Source organism: Aethalodelphis obliquidens, unplaced genomic scaffold, assembly GCF_003676395.1.
Source record: "Aethalodelphis obliquidens isolate GAN/ISIS:26980383/991018 unplaced genomic scaffold, ASM367639v1 scaffold3, whole genome shotgun sequence".
In the NCBI taxonomy this organism is placed as follows: Eukaryota; Metazoa; Chordata; class Mammalia; order Artiodactyla; family Delphinidae; genus Aethalodelphis; species Aethalodelphis obliquidens.
In genome coordinates, this window is record NW_020837947.1 from 15,909,910 (window position 1) to 15,928,887 (window position 18,978).

An 18,978-nucleotide genomic window follows, 5' to 3' on the forward strand; every position below is an offset into this window, starting at 1 on the left:
TGGGGGGGGGGAATCCAATTTAACAAATATAAAGCTACAAAATTGTACTTTCTTTAGAGGAAGCCTTTTCTCTCAGTTGCCTAATTATATTTTCAGATGGAAACAATAAAAATTAAAATGCAGCCCTGAGTCATTTCATCTTCAAGTAAAATGGATACAATTATAGCTTCTAAAAACTAGAATAAAAAAAAATACGTTCACTTGTCACGGAGAAATATAAGCATTTTGTAATATTATATAGGAAACTATGCGAATACCTGGCACGCAGATATCAAATCTGGAATGGCGTTTGATGCCATTTAATATTATTTCCTAAGGCAACACGGTCAACTTCAATTACTAACAGACTGACGATTATATCTCATACCATTTACTTAAACTTATCATTGTTCACTATAATTTCCCAACAACATTAAACCGGGATAGAGGAAACTGATGAAATGTCAGTTAACCTTGCTATTTATACATGCTTTGATTAAAATATAAGTTAAATAGCTAATATAGTTTTGAGCTATCATAGATATGAGTTTATGTACAATTTCAATTCTCCAATATAAAGTCAATTAATATTACACTGTAGTTTGGCCCTGCTTGTCATTTAAAAAAAATGGAAATTTTAAAAGAAAAATAAATTTTTATATTTTTTCCACAAAAATTCTCAATACAACATGCATCTTTGTATAACATACTAGTTATATAGTAGATACTGGCCAACATTTTGTTAAAAATAAAAGTTTTCCTGAGAAGTCCAGTTTACATGAACCGCTAACTGCCCACCTCCCCTTTCAATATAAAGCATGTCAGCACCCAAGGATGATCAGCAATGAGAAACGAAGTCCATCTTTCCATCTGAGGCTCTTAGTGCCTGCAATTCTATTTTAGTGCAATAATTCCTGAAGGTAGTCTCCAGACCACCAACATATCCAGACCTCACATTCCCTGGCAAAGAATATTTATGTCCTACTAGGTTTTAAAAGACCAGTCAGGGCAAGGCAGAGCTTTCTGTAAGTTATGTCATAACAAGGTCAGCAAGGGCCACTCTGCTCTTTTCAAGATCAGAAAAACTGAGTCATAATTTTTTGAAAACTCAATGTAAAGGTTCTCTTCAGGGGAAGCACCACCATCCTCAGCACTTACACATAATACGAGAGAGCAAATATTAACTAAATGACTACTCAGGCTAAATGGCCCAAGAAATCGCATTTAAAAATCCCAAAAGAAACAAAAGAAAAAGCTATAATAAACTCCGAGAAAAGCAATATTCATTTTTCTGCCTTAGCTTAAACATGATTGCTTTCACTCATTAGTTAAAAAGAAGCCTGCGGAAATTGATACAAGTAATCCAAGCAATGCAGTGGAATGCCGTGATGTCATGAGAAGACTCTAGAGAGTGAGCTTTCTCTGGTTTATATTAACTATCAAAGGTTCTTCTGGGGCATAAATTATCTCCTGTCCCACAGACTTTAAAAACAAGTCACAAAATCCACGTTAGAATAGAAGTGTTTTAATTTTTATAAATAACTTATCTGTTACAAAGATAGTTTTTACCCAGCTAAATCACAAAACCATCAACTCAAGATATCCAAATTACGTTTTATTAATAAAACAAGTAAAAACTGATTTATCAATCTTCACATAGAACTGCAGATGAAGCTGAAAAACAAGGCCTATTTTTAAAACAAAACGCATCAAATGTAAGGGCTTTGAGTTTGTCTAATTAACTAGGATTGTCATAGTTCTTCCCATATACAAGATGCAAAGCCTGGAAGTTAAGGCTTTGACATTCATATAGAATCACCTGTAATAATCCTGTTTATTTAAAAATATTCATTTGCAAACATTTACAGTGGGTGACAGTCTACATTACCTCCTATCTTTTGCTACATTTCAGCACTTCCCTTAGCCCCATTCTAAGCACTGATATATAATTCCATAATTGTTTTTTAAAATGCATACTGTTATTTCTTTTTCTTGATTTCATTTAGTTATATACACTCCTGATCATCTGAATATTTATTTTCCTTATAAAAATATATCATCAAAATAAAGAGATGTTTGAGGTTGCTTCAGTGTTCAAGTTTGCTTGTTTTTCTTTTTTCCAGCTCTTCTTCAGTTGTCCTAAATATGACTAGCCTTGTTTTATAAATATACATGATACTGCCACCAAGTCAGGTTTAGAAACGGATTGCCCCAACAGTAAAGCATTTAAACTTCTCTCCAAAAAAAGGGCTGTAGGTACTGCTGCTGTTGCTGGTTTTGAAACTGTACTTTCCCAATAGTAATCTCTTGTGAGAGTTCTGTGGGACACGAGGCAGATAAAGCAAGCTTAACCTTGTTGCTGTCAGTGGGTTAAAAATATCTTTTGTTTTAAGCTTCCCTGTGGAAGATAAAACACTGTGTTGTGTTACCCACTGCTAAAGTCAGTATATAGTGTGACCTATAGACATAAGTCTTGTAATATTTTCTGCAATTCACTGTGCAGCATCTGTATGTCTTCACAGAACATCGGCACTCATGAGGGCAAAGTACAGAATAAGTAGAGGAAAGTTATTTTGTGCATAGTTTCATTTCATTAATGCTTTTTTTATTTTAAGGCATTGCTTCTCTCAGGTAAGGCTTAAAAAGGGACATGATCGTGCTTAATCACTAAAAGGAAAAAAGAAAATTAGTTAACAAAAGACTATTACACTATACATATAGAAATACAAGAAAATAATAAGGAAGAAAAGAAATCACTTAAAGCAGACTCGAGAGATCTGTACAGTAGGAAAGGCTTTGGGATATCTCACTCCATGTTTGTACAGACAATGCATGCTGCTTTTCTTTTCATCTTTAGACCCTAGATGCTGGCTTCACAGAGTGGAGACGTTTTCAGGTAAGACAAAGACAAAGCCAAGAGTACCACAGATTTGTGAAGTTCTTCCCCTATCCATTGGCACTATATGGCAGCAAACAGTTTTTAAATAGTTAAACCTTGTTCCTTTTCTTCATGTTTGTAGTGTTTCACCGAAAGCTTTAAAAAAAAAAAAAAAGCCATTGTTCTGTTCCTTCCTCCTGTCAAAATTCAGTAGTGACATGAGGGGAAAAGGTACTGGGAACACCTAGGTATTAATATATTGAGAATTATCCTTAATGGGCTACTGGTAACACTGTACATGGTTAGGCAGTGGGCAACCAAGTCTTTCAGCAGATTACCTTCATGTGATGAATTTCAACTGCCCATGACATTAGACTGAGGTATTATTAGCTCTGTGGGCTGACATTTAACATTAGCACAACACCATCTTGTCACACCTTCAATTTGACAAAATCCTATGTAGCAGTGAAACTTTTCCCCTGATGACAGACTAGTTTCTTGAACTTCAGATGTGGTTTTAGGGAAGATATAGGGCCTCTTGGCTCAGAAATGCCTTGGCATCTCACACTGTTCACAACGGATTAAGGCTGGATGGTTCAAAAAAGTACAGGCAGTACAATTCCACTGAGCCCCCTCATCATCTTCTGTGTCTTGAGTCTTTGGTGTTTTGATGGTGGACCTTTGATCTGTAAGGAAGCAAAAATCGCAAAGTCATAAATTACTGGCAACTTTAAACACTATTTGTACTGCACAGCATGAAACAGCTTGTTAAACAAGTGAAGCAGCTAGCTGAAACTGACACACACGCTTGATCCTTACAACCTGTCTCTGTCAGGCTGGCACCTCTCCACTGGGGAACAGCAACATGTACGTGACATAACCACCTCAATATCTCCTCAAAGGGGAAAAGAGCATCATTTCCCCCAATTTATAGCAGGAGAAAAGGGAAGTCAATTCATATGGTAACTAATAGCCAAGATTACCATAATGTCAACTAATATGGTGAAAAGGTGTCCAACCACAATGTAATACTGCTAGTGCATTTATGTCTGATTAAAGTTTGAGTTTCATTTCTCACTGAAGTAGTATTTATATTTTTGTTTTCTACCAGGAATGGAAGTTTTTGTTAAATGTTCTCTATCTGAACAACACAAATAAAATATAAAGATGAACTAATTTCTAAAATCTTATTTATTTAACTAAATATCGACAATAGACCTTGGAGGAGTAAATCAGTATAAAATTTTACCAGACTTTATTTCTCACTTTATTTTAAAATCATATTTATTATGGAACACGAGAAAGACTATTAGATTAAAGATTAAGAGTTGTGAGAATGGAGTTCTACTCCTGGCTCTGCCACTAACTCCTAATTTCTTTGCTCTGTGATCTTAGATAATAAATCATGTATCCTCTACATCTAATCTTTCTTACCTATAAAATAAAGTCACTGCAGCTTTATGAGGCCAATGTTCTAGAATGTTTGAAAGTACAGAGGTAACTTAAATATAAGGAATAATTATATTCCTCCATGGTTGTATCTAAGATGAAATTACGTTTATGAAACTACTTTTTTGGGGGAGGGAGGTACCATTATAATTTCAGAATAGTATCCCTACAAATTATTGTGGAGACGTTTTAAGTAAAAGGAGCATGCATTGTTGGATCTCTCCAGTCAAGGTTTATAATTTGTAGTTTCCAAACTATGTTAAGATAATGTACATTAATTTGAAAATTCTACCTGCTCCATGGAGTTGATAACTAAATGATACCTTTTCTGCTATTTTCAAAGACAAACTATTGTATATAGTAGATGAAAATATCAAGTTTCTATAACAAATTTAAAATCATTAAGCTATGTTTGGTACTTTGTACCCCTTTAGCAGCACTTTACTGTTTGGCGTTAAACACTTTATTGCAAAATTCCCACTTTAAGCATTGGTCAGAATTTTTTAGGCATCACCACAATTTCTGGCACATGCATGGGCAGCATGGATGTGCTATTTATACAGTAATTTTCTTTAAATTGAATAACTTTAAAACAAATATCTATTTAAGGTTTACCTAAGTAAAAATATTTGAAAAATCAAGGGTCTGACAGTACTAATTAGTATCCTCTAAGACACATTAAAATAAATACAGTTAAAAAAAAGTTTGACTTTTTACCATCTACAATTATTTCACACTCCATACCTGGGAAACATTTTATAGCATAACTGTTTTTATCTGGGGATAATCCAGTCTACTTACTAGAATTTTGGTCTCACCAAGGTTAGAAAACATTCCTACCTGGCACATTTTCAGTAAAACCTTGTCTTTCCTTTTCGTTTAACTACAAAGGTTTTTTAGGAAGGCTATTCAATCTATATTAACACTTCAATCTATTATTAAGTGCCAGAATCTTCTTCATTATTTAAGTAATATCTAAGGTATCAATAGAGGACCTAATTTTTTTTTTAAATGGAAAAATCTCCAATGGTTTTCTTACATCTGCACGATCTCTTTTGGTACTTAGAATTATGACTCTTATTTATGAGTGGTATTTGGAAACTAAGTAACCACCAGAATTGAAAAAAGAGGAAATTAGGTGGCACAGGATGACTTGTGATTGCCACACTTCATTTTAGCTGTTAAAAAACCCTGCGTTGGGCTCTCCTGGTGGCACAGTGGTTGAGAGTCTGCCTGCCGAGGCAGGGGACACGGGTTCGTGCCCAGGTCCCGGAAGATCCCACATGCTGCGGAGCGGCTGGGCCCATGAGCCATGGCCGCTGAGCCTGCGCGTCCGGAGCCTGTGCTCCGCAACGGGAGAGGCCACAACAGTGAGAGGTCCGCATACCGCAAAAGCAAACAAACAAACAAACAAACAAAAACCCATAAAAAACCCTGCATTGTCTGTTGGTGGAAATGTAAACTGATATAGCCACTACAGAGAACAGTATGGCGGTTCCTTAAAAACCTAAAAATAGAACTACCATACGACCCAGCAATCCCACTACTGGGCATATACCCTGAGAAAATCATAATTCAAAAAGAGTCATGGGATGGGGCTCTTTGGTGGAGCTAATGGCAGACTCTGGGAGGGCTCACGTCAAGGAGAACTTCCCAGTACTTCTGCTGCCAGTGTCCTCGTCCCCATAGTGAGCCACAGCCACCGCTGACTCTGCAGGAGACCCTCCAACACTAGCAGATAAAGAAACAGAGGCTAAAGACCCGTTAGCAGGAAAGTCAGCACTGGAACTCAGGACTTCTGACTGCAGAGACCACCCACACACTTCCACATCTTCTGTTTCTCTCAAGGCCCAGCCCTGTCTTCCGAAGAGAGATCGGGTGCTGACAGGGTCTTGGTGCTCTGGCCGAATGTCAGGCCTGAGCCTCTGAGGTGGGAGAGCCGAGTTCAGGACACTGGACCACTAGAGGCCTCCCAGCCCCACGTAATATCAAACAGCGAAAGCTCTCCCAGAGACCTCCATCTCAACACTAAGACTCAGCTCCACTCAGTGCTTCACCCAGCAAACTACAGTGCTGGGCACCCTATGCCAAACAACTAGCAAGACAGGAACACAACCCCACCCATTAGCAGACAGGCTGCCTAAAATCATAATAAGGTCACAGACACCCCAAAACACACAACTGGACGTGGTCCCGCCCACCAGAAAGGCAAGATCCAGCCTCATCCACCAGAACACAGGCACTAGTCCCCTCCACCAGGAAGCCTGCACAACCCACTGAACCAACCTTAGCCACTGGGGTCAGACACCAAAAACGTGGGAATTACTAACCTGCAGCCTGTGAAAAGGAGACTCCAAACACAGTAAATTAAGCAAGATAAGACAGAGAAACACACAGCAGATGAAGGAGCAAGATAAAAACACACCAGACCAAACAAATGAAGAGGAAATAGGCAGTCTACCTGAAAAAGAATTCACAGTAATGATAGTAAAGATGATCCCAAATCTTGGAAATAGAATGGAGAAAATACAAGAAACGTTTAACAAGGACTTGGAAGAACTAAAGAGGAAACAAACAATGACATATAACACAATAAATGAAATTTAAAATTCTCTAGAAGGAATCAATAGCAGAATAACTGAGGCAGAAGAACGGATAAGTGACCTGGAAGATAAAATACTGGAAATAACTACCACAGAGCAGAATAAAGAAAAAAGAATGAAAAGAATTGAGGAAAGTCTTAGAGACCTCTGAGACAACACTGAACACACCAACATTCGAATTATAGGGGTCCCAGAAGCAGAAGAGAAAAAAGAAAGGGAGTGAGAAAATATCTGAAGAGATTATAGTTGAAAACTCCCCTAATATGGGTAAGGAAATAGTCAATCAAGTCCAGGAAGCACAGACAGTCCCATACAGGATAATCCAAGGAAAAACACGCCAAGACACATATTAATCAAACTATCAAAATTAAAAACAAAGAAAAAATACTAAAAGCAGCAGTGAAAAGTAACAATTAACATACAAGGGAATCCCCATAAGGATAACAGCTGCTCTTTCAGCAGAAACTCTGCAAGCCAGAAGGGACTGGCAGGACATATTTAAACCGATGAAAGGGGAAAACCTACAACCAAGATTACTCTACCCAGCAAGGATCTCACCCAGATTCCACAGAGAAATTAAAACCTTTAGAGATAAGCAAAAGCTAACAGAATTCAGCACCACCAAACCAGCTCTACAACAAATGCTAAAGGAACTTCTCTAGGCAGGAAACACAAGAGAAGGAAAAGACTTACAATAACAAAGCCAGAAGAATTAAGAAAATGGTAATAGGAACATACATATCGCTAACTACCTTAAATGTAAATGGATTAAATGCTCCAACCAAAAGACACAGACTGGCTGAATGGATACAAAAACAAGACCCATATATATGCTGTCTACAAGAGACCCATTTCAGATCTAAGGACACATACAGACTGAAAATTAGGGGATGGAAAAAGATATTCCATGCAAATGGAAATCAAAAGAAAGCTGGAGTAGCAATTCTCATATCAGACAAAATAGACTTTAAAATAAAGACTATTACAAAAGACAAAAATGGAGACTACATAATGATCAAGGGATCAATCCAAGAAGAAGATATAACAATTGTAAATATTCATGCACCCAACATAGGAGCACCTTAATACATAAGGCAAATGCTAACAGCCACAAAATAGGAAATCGACAGTAACACAATCATAGTCGGGGACTTTAACACCTCACTTTCACCGATGGACAGATCATCCAAAATGAAAATAAACAAGGAAACACAAGCTTTAAATGATACATTAAACAAGATGGACTTAATTGATATTTATAGGACATTCCATCCAAAAACAGCAGATTACACTTTCTTCTCAAGTGCTCATGGAATATTCTCCAGGATAGATCATATCTTGGGTCACAAATCAAGCCTTGGTGAATTTAAGAAAACTGAAATCGTATCAAATATCTTTTCCGACCTCAACACTATGAGACTAGATATCAATTACAGGAAAAAATCTGTAAAAAATACAAACACATGGAGGCTAAACAATACACTACTAAATAACCAAGAGATCACTGAAGAAATCAAAGAAGAAACCAAAAAATACCTAGGAACAAATGACAATGAAAACATGATGACCCAAAACCTATGGGATGCAGCAAAAGCAGTTCTAAGAGGGAAGTTTATCGCAATGCAATGCTACTTCAAGAAACAAGAAACATCTCAAATAAAGAACCTAAACTTACACCTAAAGCAATTAGAGAAAGAACAAAAAACCCCCAAAGTTAGTAGAAGGAAAGAAATAAAGATCAGATCAGAAATAAATGAAAAAGAAATGAAGGAAACGATAGCAAAGATCAATAAAACTAAAAGCTGGTTCTTTAAGAAGATAAACAAAATTGATAAACCATTAGCCAGACTCATCAAGAAAAAAAGGGAGAAGACTCAAATCAACAGAATTAGAAATGAAAAAGGAGAAGTAATAACTGACAATGCAGAAACACAAATGAGCATGAGAGATTACTACAAGCAGCTATACGCCAATAAAATGGACAACCTGGAAGAAATGGACAAATTCTTAGGAAAGCAAAACCTTCCAAGACTGAACCAGGAAGAAACAGAAAATATAAACAGACCAATCACAGGCACTGAAATTGAGACTATGATTAAAAATCTTCCAACAAAAGCCCAGGACCAGATGGCTTCACAGGCGAATTCTATCAAACATTTAGAGAAGAGTTAACACCTATCCTTCTCAAACACTTCCAAAATATAGCAGAGGGAGGAACACTCCCAAACTCATTCCACGAGGCCACCATCACCCTGCTACCAAAACCAGACAAAGATGCCACAAAAATATGAAAACTACAGGCCAGTATAACTGATGGGCATAGATGCAAAAATCCTCAACAAAATACTGGCAAACAGAATCCAACAGCACATTAAAAGGATCATACACCACGATCAAGTGGGGTTAATCCCAGGAATGCAAGGATTCTTCAATATACACAAATCAATCAATGTGATAAACGATATTAACAAATTAAAGGAGAAAAACCATATGATCATCTCAATAGATGCAGAAAATGCTTCTGACAAAATTCAACACCCATTTATGAAAAAAACCCTGCAGAAAGTAGGGAGAGAGGGAACTCACCTCAACATAATAAAGGCCATATATGACAAACCCACAGCCAACATCGTTCTCAATGGTGAAAAACTGAAACCATTTCCACTAAGATCAGGAACAAGACAAGGTTGCCCACTCTCACCACTATTATTCAACATAGTTTTGGAAGTTTTAGCCACAGCAATCAGAGAAGAAAAAGAAATAAAAGGAATCCAAATCGGAAAAGAAGAAGTAAAATTGTCATTGTTTGAAGATGACATGATACTACGCATAGAGAATCCTAAAGATGCTACCAGAAAAATAGTAGAGCTAATCAATGAATTTGGTAGAGTAGCAGGATACAAAATTAACGCACAGAAATCTCTTGCATTTCTGTACACTAATGATGAAAAATCTGAAAGAGAAATTAAGGAAACCCTCCCATTTACCACTGCAACAAAAAGAATAAAATACCTAGGAATAAACCTACCTAAGGAGACAAAAGACCTGTATGCAGAAATCTAAGACACTGAAGAAAGAAACTAAAGATGATACAAACAGATGGAGAGTTATACCATGGACTGGAAGAATCAACACTGTGAAAATGACTATACTACCCAAAGCAGTCTACAGATTCAGTGCAATCCCTATCAAACTACATATGGCATTTTTCACAGAACTAGAACCAAAAATTTCACAATTTGTATGAAAACAAAAAAGACCCCGAATAGCCAAAGCAATCTTGAGAAAGAAAAAAGGAGCTGGAGGAATCAGGCTCCCTGACTTCAGACTATACTACAAAGTGACAGTAAACAACAAAGTATGGTACTGGCACAAAAAGAGAAATACAGATCAATGGAACAGGATAGAAAGCCCAGAGATAAACCCACGCACCTATGGTCACCTTATCTTTGATAAAGGAGGCAAGGATATACAATGGAGAAAAGACAGCCTCTTCAGTAAGTGGTGCTGGGAAAACTGGACAGGTACATGTAAAAGAATGAAATTAGAACACTCCCTAACACCGTACACAAAAATAAACTCAAAATGGATTTAAGACCTAAATGTAAGGCCAGACACTATAAAACTCTTAGAAGAAAACACAGGCAGAACGCTCCATGACATAAACCACAGCAAGATCCTTTTTGACCCACCTCCTAGAGAAATGGAAATAAAACCAAAAATAAACAAATGGGACCTAATGAAACTTAAAAGCTTTTGCACAGCAAAGGAAAACATAAACAAGACAAAAAGACAACCCTCAGAATGCGAGAAAATATTTGCAAATGAAGCAACTGACAAAGGATTAATCTCCAAAATATACAAGCAGCTCATGCACCTCAATATCAAAAAAACAAACAACCCAATCCAAAAATGGGCAGAAGACCTAAATAGACATTTCTCCAAAGAAGATATACAGATTGCCAACAAACACATGAAAGGATGCTTAACATCACTAATCATTAGAGAAATGCAAATCAAAACTACAATGAGGTACCACCTCACACCGGTCAGAATGCCATCATCAAAAAACCTACAAACAATAAATGCTGGAGAGGGTGTGGAGAAAAGGAAACCCTCTTGCACTGTTGGTGGGAATGTAAATTGATACAGCCACTATGGAGAACAGTATGGAGGTTCCTCAAAAAACTAAAAATAGAACTACCATACAACCCAACCCAGCAATCCCACTACTGGGCATATACCCTGAAAAAACCGTAATTCAAAAAGAGTCATGTACCACAATGTTCACTGCAGCTCTATTTACAATAGCCAGGACATGGAAGCAACTTAAGTGTTCATCGACAGATGAATGGATAAAGATGTGGCACATATATACAATGGAATATTACTCAGCCATAAAAAGAAACGAAATTGGGTTATTTGTAGTGCGGTGGATGGACCTAGAGACTGTCATACAGAACGAAGTTAAGTCAGAAAGAGAAAAACAAATACCGTATGCTAACATATATATATGGAATCTAAAAAAAAAAGAAAAATGGTTATGAAGAACCTAGGGGCAGGACAGGAATAAAGATGCGCAGACGTAGAGAATGGACTTGAGGACACGGAGAGGGGAAAGGGTAAGCTGGGGCAAAGAGAGAGTGGCATGGACATATATACACTACCAAATGTAAAATAGATAGCTAGTGGGAAGCAGCTGCATAGCACAGGGAGATCAGCTCTGTGCTTTGTGACCACCTAGAGGGGTGGGATAGGGAGGGTGGAAGGGAGACACAAGAGGGAGGAGATATGGGGATGTATGTATATATATATATAGCTGATTCACTTTGTTATACAGCAGAAACTAACACACCATTGTAAAGCAATTATACTCCAATAAAGATGTTAAAAAAACAAACAAAAAACACCCCTGCATTGTGAAGTAGAACTGATTTCAAGAACTAAGTAAACCTCTATAAGTGAAACTAGTAACTCCCTATTTTAGCTTTAAGGCAAAAATGACTGATTCTTTATTTCTCCCAAAGTAGCCAGTACACAAGCTTCTATTTTTTCTGCAAAGGTTTTTAAGTACTGGAGTTTTTCTTTTCGAACTTTTTATCATGGGAGAACGGTGAAATAAACCCTCAGGCACTTATCCTGCTTCTACAACTCTCAAGACAAATCTTATTTCATCTATATTCCACCTCCCTCCTAACCTCAACACATAAGTACTGGATTATGTTGAAACAAAACAGGATCTTTTTATATGAAAATTTTAGTTTTTGAAAGACAGTAAGAAAGAGTGTATTAAGGCAACTCACTTAGAGGCTAAAATACCCACTTTGCTTATTTTAGGAAGCTAGGCTATACCACTGTTTTCTTTATTCCTTTATTCAATTAACATCCAAATAGCATCCAATGTCTGAACACTGGCTTCCCCATGTACTATGCCAAATACCCTAATCTCACTTTTGCTCCTTTGTAATAAGAGTTCATTACGTTCCAGCTAACAATGTTTAAAGACATTTAAATTAAAAAATATGAAGATAAAGCTAGGCCTAATTAAATTATACTTGAACAAAAACGAGTGGACAGCACAGGATACTGAAAGAGACTATGAAAATTCTTGTAACAAACTAAAAAACTAGTAACATACTTGTTTCTTTCTTATTCCCATTTTATATGTTTTTTAATGCCTGGAGTAAAAAAACCCACACAAATGTTCCGACATTTCTTAGTTTGGTGTCTATACAGTCTGTGAATATCAGTGATGTAAAAATGATAATAGGTAATTATTTTAAAAAACCATTCGTCTGAAATTCAGAGTATTTTGATTACAGAGAACTATGCGTAAACTATATAGGACAGAATACTCATGAAAAATAAACTTTCCTAAGGTGTCTTCCTTAACGTTTGTCTAAAATTTCAAAGAATGCAAGTTTCCGCACCCGGTGATCTTTTTTTTTTTGGCCAAGATTTGCTATTTTGGGAGTATATGATGAATCCTTAGGACATGCATATTACTTTTCAAGAGCTAAGTACATTACATTTTTGCACCCCTCCAATTCCCAGCATGTAAGTGAAAATAAATATCTTCCGAATGAATCCATCCAAGAATGCCGAAGTTTGAAGCACTTCTAGAGTGGAAGGTTTTCCAAAACCTTGCTTTTCAAAATGCAACAGTTCTCACGCTTACTGGACACACTAACCTTTGGGTTTTGGTGGCACAGGACCTACAAATCCAATATTGTCATAAAAGTTATGAATAGCGCTGGGATTAAAATGTGGTCCTGAAATACATAAAAAGTAAGTATATCAATGCTTATAGCTCAAAAATATTAAAAAAATTGTTAAAAAAACCAAATATTTTTTTTCTAAAAAATATCACAGTATAAATAGAAGAAATAAATACTTTTTGCACCTCTAATGTCAAATTACATGTCAGGGTTTCAAAAACAGCTGAGATAGGTATAATATAGTACCCATAACAGAGGTCTAAGTGGTAAATTGGGGAAGAAGTCAAATTAATGCCAGTAAGATAGTAACAGAATTAGAACTAGACGCCTGTTCTATGTGACAAGATAACTTAAAATTTAACAATTTAAAATACAATTTTAACATGGTCTTAAGCAACTAAATAGCTTGGCTTCAAGTTAAGTATAAAAACCTTGTAGTAATGTAATAAAATGCTTCAGATTTTAAACAAAAGGAACAAGTTCAAGAATTATAGTTTCTAGACTGGCACTAACTTCCTTTTTCTCTCCAAAGTTAAATTATGGCATTTTCAATGAATGCTTCAAGATAAACAGCTTACTTACTAAAATAAAACAAATCATCTTTCAGTTTAATGGATTTTGGCACATACTAAGAAGTATGATTAAGGGCTTATTTTTTGGCTTCTTCCCTTTCCTGTCTTTTCCATTCTATATATTTCTATTATTTCTAAACTTCAGAATTAGGTTTAAGTTATAAATATTCCTTTTAGTTGTCTATGGAACTGAATTGTAAACATGTTTTTGTTTTACAATAAGCAGTTATTGCTTGTCAAGAATAGCTCAAGTATAATAAACTATCATTGTCCTAAAAATATATAAGCCGTATTTTTATTTTCTTCTCTATTTTAGCAATTAAGAAAGTACCATTAGGGTGGCGATGCCTTTTAAATTATGTTCTTAAAAGCATAATTCTTGAAAGGGAAAAAGGTATATGAGGTACGTACATCTTAATCTTATTAAATATTGTACCAGATTATAATTATTATTATAATACATCACAGCAATACTTTTGACAATACAGCCAGACATACTAATCACTGTCTTCCCTTAACACATGACTAAAGGGGATTTGAAGGCTATACAATGTATCAAATTACTCCTCAACCAAATATACAACTTTGGGGGGGAGTGGAGAGTGAGTGAAAACAAAAATCCAAGTAGCACTATATGCTCCAAAGTCAAATCTGAAACAGTAAGATCACAATTGATAAGTCTGGTTTTAGCCATGGGAAAAGAGTTGGAAAAATGAATTTCAGCTGAGTATGCATTGAACTTTACCTCTGGCTTGAAAAAGATCAATTTCTTTGGTTAAGCAGTCAATGTCAATCTGGAGTTGTCTATTACAACTTCTCAATTGCTGCATTTCTTCGAGCTGAAAAATAATTCCATGTGAGAAGGATCTACATTGAACTCTTGTGTTATTAGCTTAGAAAGAGTGAAATTTTGCAGGGGGAGGTAAGGACAGAGAAAGAAGTATGAATTAAGAGCATTTCTAGAAAACAAGATCAAGCTTTTATACTTATGACAGATTGCCTATTCTCATGTTCAAGCATAGCAGTCACAACAGTTAGAGAAAGAAAGACTTACTGAAGGTATTTGGGATATGGAATTTGATCTTTTCAGACGCCTTCGAGTTAGATTATTTTCCATTTCATTGACCTCAGATTTTAGTTTATCCAGCTTTTTCTTTTGAATCTCAAGTTCTCTTTGAAGTCGTTCCATTCTGGCCTTCTGATGTACCAAAAGAGCTGCAATACATATTAGTAAATATGAGGACCCACCCAGGTTAGTCGATTAACCTTGAAACAGCCTTGGGAAAACAAAACAAATGACTACTTCTGTGACAAACGAGAGGCTGCCAAGAATCCCAAAGATCAAAATAACACAAAATATTGTGAGTTAAACATTTAAAATTTCAAAATTTTTTACTTGAAAATTATTTTAATCATTTAAGCATACAAATGTCACTCATTTTTTGGGGGGGAGGTTTTAATATGGCCAATGACAGCATTTTTGCCTATAACCGCTCAAAAGGTCTAGTAGAGTCAATTAACCTACTTACTATTTAATTCAAATTTGACCCCTTGAAAGGATAAGCCCCTCTACTCCAAAAAGTCTGACATGTTTGGACTATACATAAGGTATCCCAATATAGACATGTTACAGATATTTTAGAAGGGAACATGAGTTAGGTTAAATCCATTTTGATGTATACAACAACTAAAACTGATTTCAATTCATATGAATGTTAACATTAAATTCCTCAAACTGCAAATTAAAAACAATACCATTCAGATAAATCAAACACATTTTCTTATATTGCAATTACATTTTGTGAAAATATTTTCCTAAGATTTCATAAGGAAAGAAAATAAGCAATCAATCTTGTCGCATGAATGATGAATTGCTTGGGAAACCTTATTAAACCATAAAAATTGGTATATGTTCCTGCCATCTCTGGACAATGTGAGCTTCACTTCTTAGGACACTGGACTGGTAGTGAAGATACCTGAATACACTTCTATTAAAAGGCAGCTTGGGATGATTCTACCATGAGAAAACAGGCAGATTTTGGAAAATACAATAAATAACCTCTAAAAATGAAACAGTCAAGTCGATTAAACAGATTAGATTAATGCTAAACAGTCATCATCAATCAAACTCAAATTTCCATGAATCTAAAAAATAAGGAAAAGGCTATATACATTCAGGCCATTCAATCTGGTAGTGTATTCTAGAATCAGAATTAGGGTGTGAGGTGCGGGAGGCTAGTTAGGCTCAAGTACTTTAAAATTAACTTTAAACAATACATAATTTTTCCCAACAAAAATTTGACCTAATATAATCCACAGGTATTTCCTCTGTAATTCTTCTTTCTTACTTATTGGAAGAAAAGAGTATTAGGGCATTATGTTTCAAGTTTTAAAAACCATGACTGATTCTTGCTACCCTCTCCCCCATTTTAATATATATTCTAAGAACACAGGGCAGTGTTTTTGGAGGTACACATGTTCCTGGTAGAAAACTCTCCATGTCTCTGTACATCCATACCTACCCCAAGCTTGTTCTGTCAGGCTTTTATTAATTTGGTTTATTTTATTTGAATTGCAGACTTTTATCCCTCTATTTCCAAAATATAAGAATTCTGCATTAGGGTTTATTTTATTCTCTTAAAAAAGATGAGGAGTGGGCTGTTAATTTTTGAGTGGGATAATAAGAGGAGAAAGACAGAGGCATGAAGTGGGAATGAAGGGCAAGGCAAAGGAGAACTAGGAGTACGTAATACACTTTCCTTCGTTTCTAAACCCTAACCACCTACCAACATGTCTCAAGTGGCATTAAACATTTGTTCAAATTAATGATTACTTAAAAGCAGTATTTCTTAAAAGTAATGGAGATTTTCTCCCTAAAAGTTTTTTCCTAAATATGTACAAAAAAAAAAAAACCCACAACTTTTAAAAAATACATTTATTTATTTATTTTATTTTTGGCTGCGCTGGGTCTTCATTGCTGCGCACAGGCTTTCTCTAGTAGCCGCGAGCGGGGTCTACTCTTCTAAAACACATTTACTTAGTGGTTCTAATGATATGTGATAATTCATATGTGTGCTGAATTAGAAAATAAGATATACATTTGTTATATTATTTAATATTATATATGGAGAGGGGATAAGAACAGATTTTCTGAGAAATTGAAACCCAACCTATATTACACTCTGAGTGGTCAAAATTCATACCACGAGGGCAGGGAGAGAACCTCAAAGTAAGGAGTTATAACAATTAAATACGAAGAATCAATTATATTAGAGAGGACTTCCATTTAAAGATGATTGAGCATTGCATTTACATAATCTTCTGCCTCCTGAAACCCCATGAAAATGACAGAGGAATAAAACTGATAGAATCCAACAATGATAAAAAACAGGAAGAAGGCAATAAATGGACGAGAAATTTCAACAAGTTTCTGGAGAATGAAAGTAGATGAAGTGGCATAGGTTTATGGAGGAGAAAGCTACAGTCTCATAGACAAGTACTGTACTGCAAAGAGGCAGCTAACTTGCCTGCAGAAACCTAAAGAGGCTCCAGACTTTGGAGAATGAAGGTAACAACAGAAGGCAGAAGTGAGGAGTGGGCCAGAAAAGGGGGTTAATTGGATGTCTCTATGGAACAGCTGATCTCTCCCCATCCTGTGGAAGGGCAGGTAGCTGTATGCTTATTCTTAAGGCTCCTTCAAACACACATTTCTCAAGCTGGTTCCCATACACAAAGAATGCTAGGTGGTGATAGTGGAGTGTTCTCTTGCAGAAGGCTCTTCACTTATTCCTCACAAAGCAAAGTCTGCCAAGTGACGAGTCTCACTTGCTTACCCAGGGCTTTTAGCCCTCATAGTCCTTCATTCTCAAATATGAAGCAATAGCCAAGGATCACCACACATTTGAGTAACATCTGACATGTGAAAGACCTAGATAAAGAGATAGACTAAACCCAGACTAAGTGAATATAACTGAATAGGGAGATGAGAGAACTCAACTTCTAATGAACACCATTAAGAGAGTTCAGACAATGAGCATCCATAAAACAGCAATCTGCTATGAAAAAGGAATCGGAGAACTAGCTCTTAGAAATTAAAAACATTACTGCTGAAATGAACATTTCATACATGGACTGACAGAAAATTTAAGGAAATCTCAACTACAAAACAGAAGGACAAGGAAGTGGGATATACTGAGAATATGACAATGAGAAATAAATAGAAAATTGGTCCAGGACGTTAAATAGCTGATTAAAATAAGTTCTGGAAAGAGGCAATAAGAAACTGGAAATCAGGAGATTTCCTGGTCTGAAGGGAGACGCTAGCCTTCAAACTGAAGGTCCAATGAATGTAGAAAAATGGACGATTAAAAAAAAAAAGACCTATACGTAGATACATTACTGTGGTCTATATAGAGTAGTTATACATAGAATATATGTGTGTGTGTGTATATATATATATGTATATATATACATATATATATACATATATATATATGTATACCTTGATAAAATTAAAATAATATCCAATTATATACAAGTAGTTAAACCATAATAAGGCACAGGTAAAGACTATGCTGCAGCTTCATTTGTAATATTTGCATTGTAATAATATTTTAATTATTCAGCCAAATCACATTAATTTTCCCTATTCTGGAATCCTAAATTATTTAAATAGTAATGGAACTGAAATTACTTTTTGTACTAGTTCAAAGGGCATTAAGTAAATTACTACCATGAGTGAAGTGTGAAGGAAGGAAACAAAGGGAATAAACTACATCAAGAGCTTACATATTATTACTTCATATTTATAAATCATTTCACACTAAAGGGGAATCTTTTTTTGTTAGATGAGTTCATTTCATTTTTCACTTGGAAAAATTCAGCATTTTAGATTTTTCATGATAAAGTACATTTCTCAATTAAACTGCAATCTCCTTGAGGGTAAACATTTTTGTATCATCTTGTATCTATTTTCAACCCTGAACATTGTAGGCACTTGATAAATACCTATTAAATGTAAAATAACAACAATAATTTGACTTTTAATGGATAGTAAAATGAAATAGAAATGTCTAGGAAATACTGTTAAAACAAAAATTGGACATTTATTTTAAAGTCTCCTTGAATGTGTACTTCTAATACGTTTTACTTAGCAAAATTTTAATAATTTTAAAATATGGCAAGACTTTTTTAGGTTGCTCACACTGCAGAAAGATGGCTCTTTTATATGCCAGTTCTACTAAGGAAATAAGGGTTATATTTAACATTTCAATCATACA

General features: G+C 35.6%; 1 protein-coding gene across 5 annotated transcripts in view; it reads right to left on the reverse strand.

Annotated features, from left to right (window-relative positions):
• Window positions 1-1,488: 1,488 nt before the first annotated feature.
• The window catches only part of TAB2 (TGF-beta activated kinase 1 (MAP3K7) binding protein 2), an 86,663-nt gene continuing 69,173 nt past the window's right edge, over window positions 1,489-18,978 (reverse strand). For 4 of the 5 annotated variants that reach the window (XM_027083732.1, XM_027083706.1, XM_027083726.1 and 1 more), the window contains exons 4-7: window positions 14,754-14,914; window positions 14,445-14,538; window positions 13,101-13,181; window positions 1,489-3,543 (exon numbers count right to left, since the gene is read on the reverse strand). In XM_027083732.1, coding sequence (XP_026939533.1) covers window positions 3,401-3,543; window positions 13,101-13,181; window positions 14,445-14,538; window positions 14,754-14,914 — 479 coding nt within the window. In that variant the 3' untranslated portion in view covers window positions 1,489-3,400. The remainder of the gene's footprint in view (window positions 3,544-13,100; window positions 13,182-14,444; window positions 14,539-14,753; window positions 14,915-18,978) is intronic. The other variant, XM_027083738.1, reaches the window with a different exon arrangement.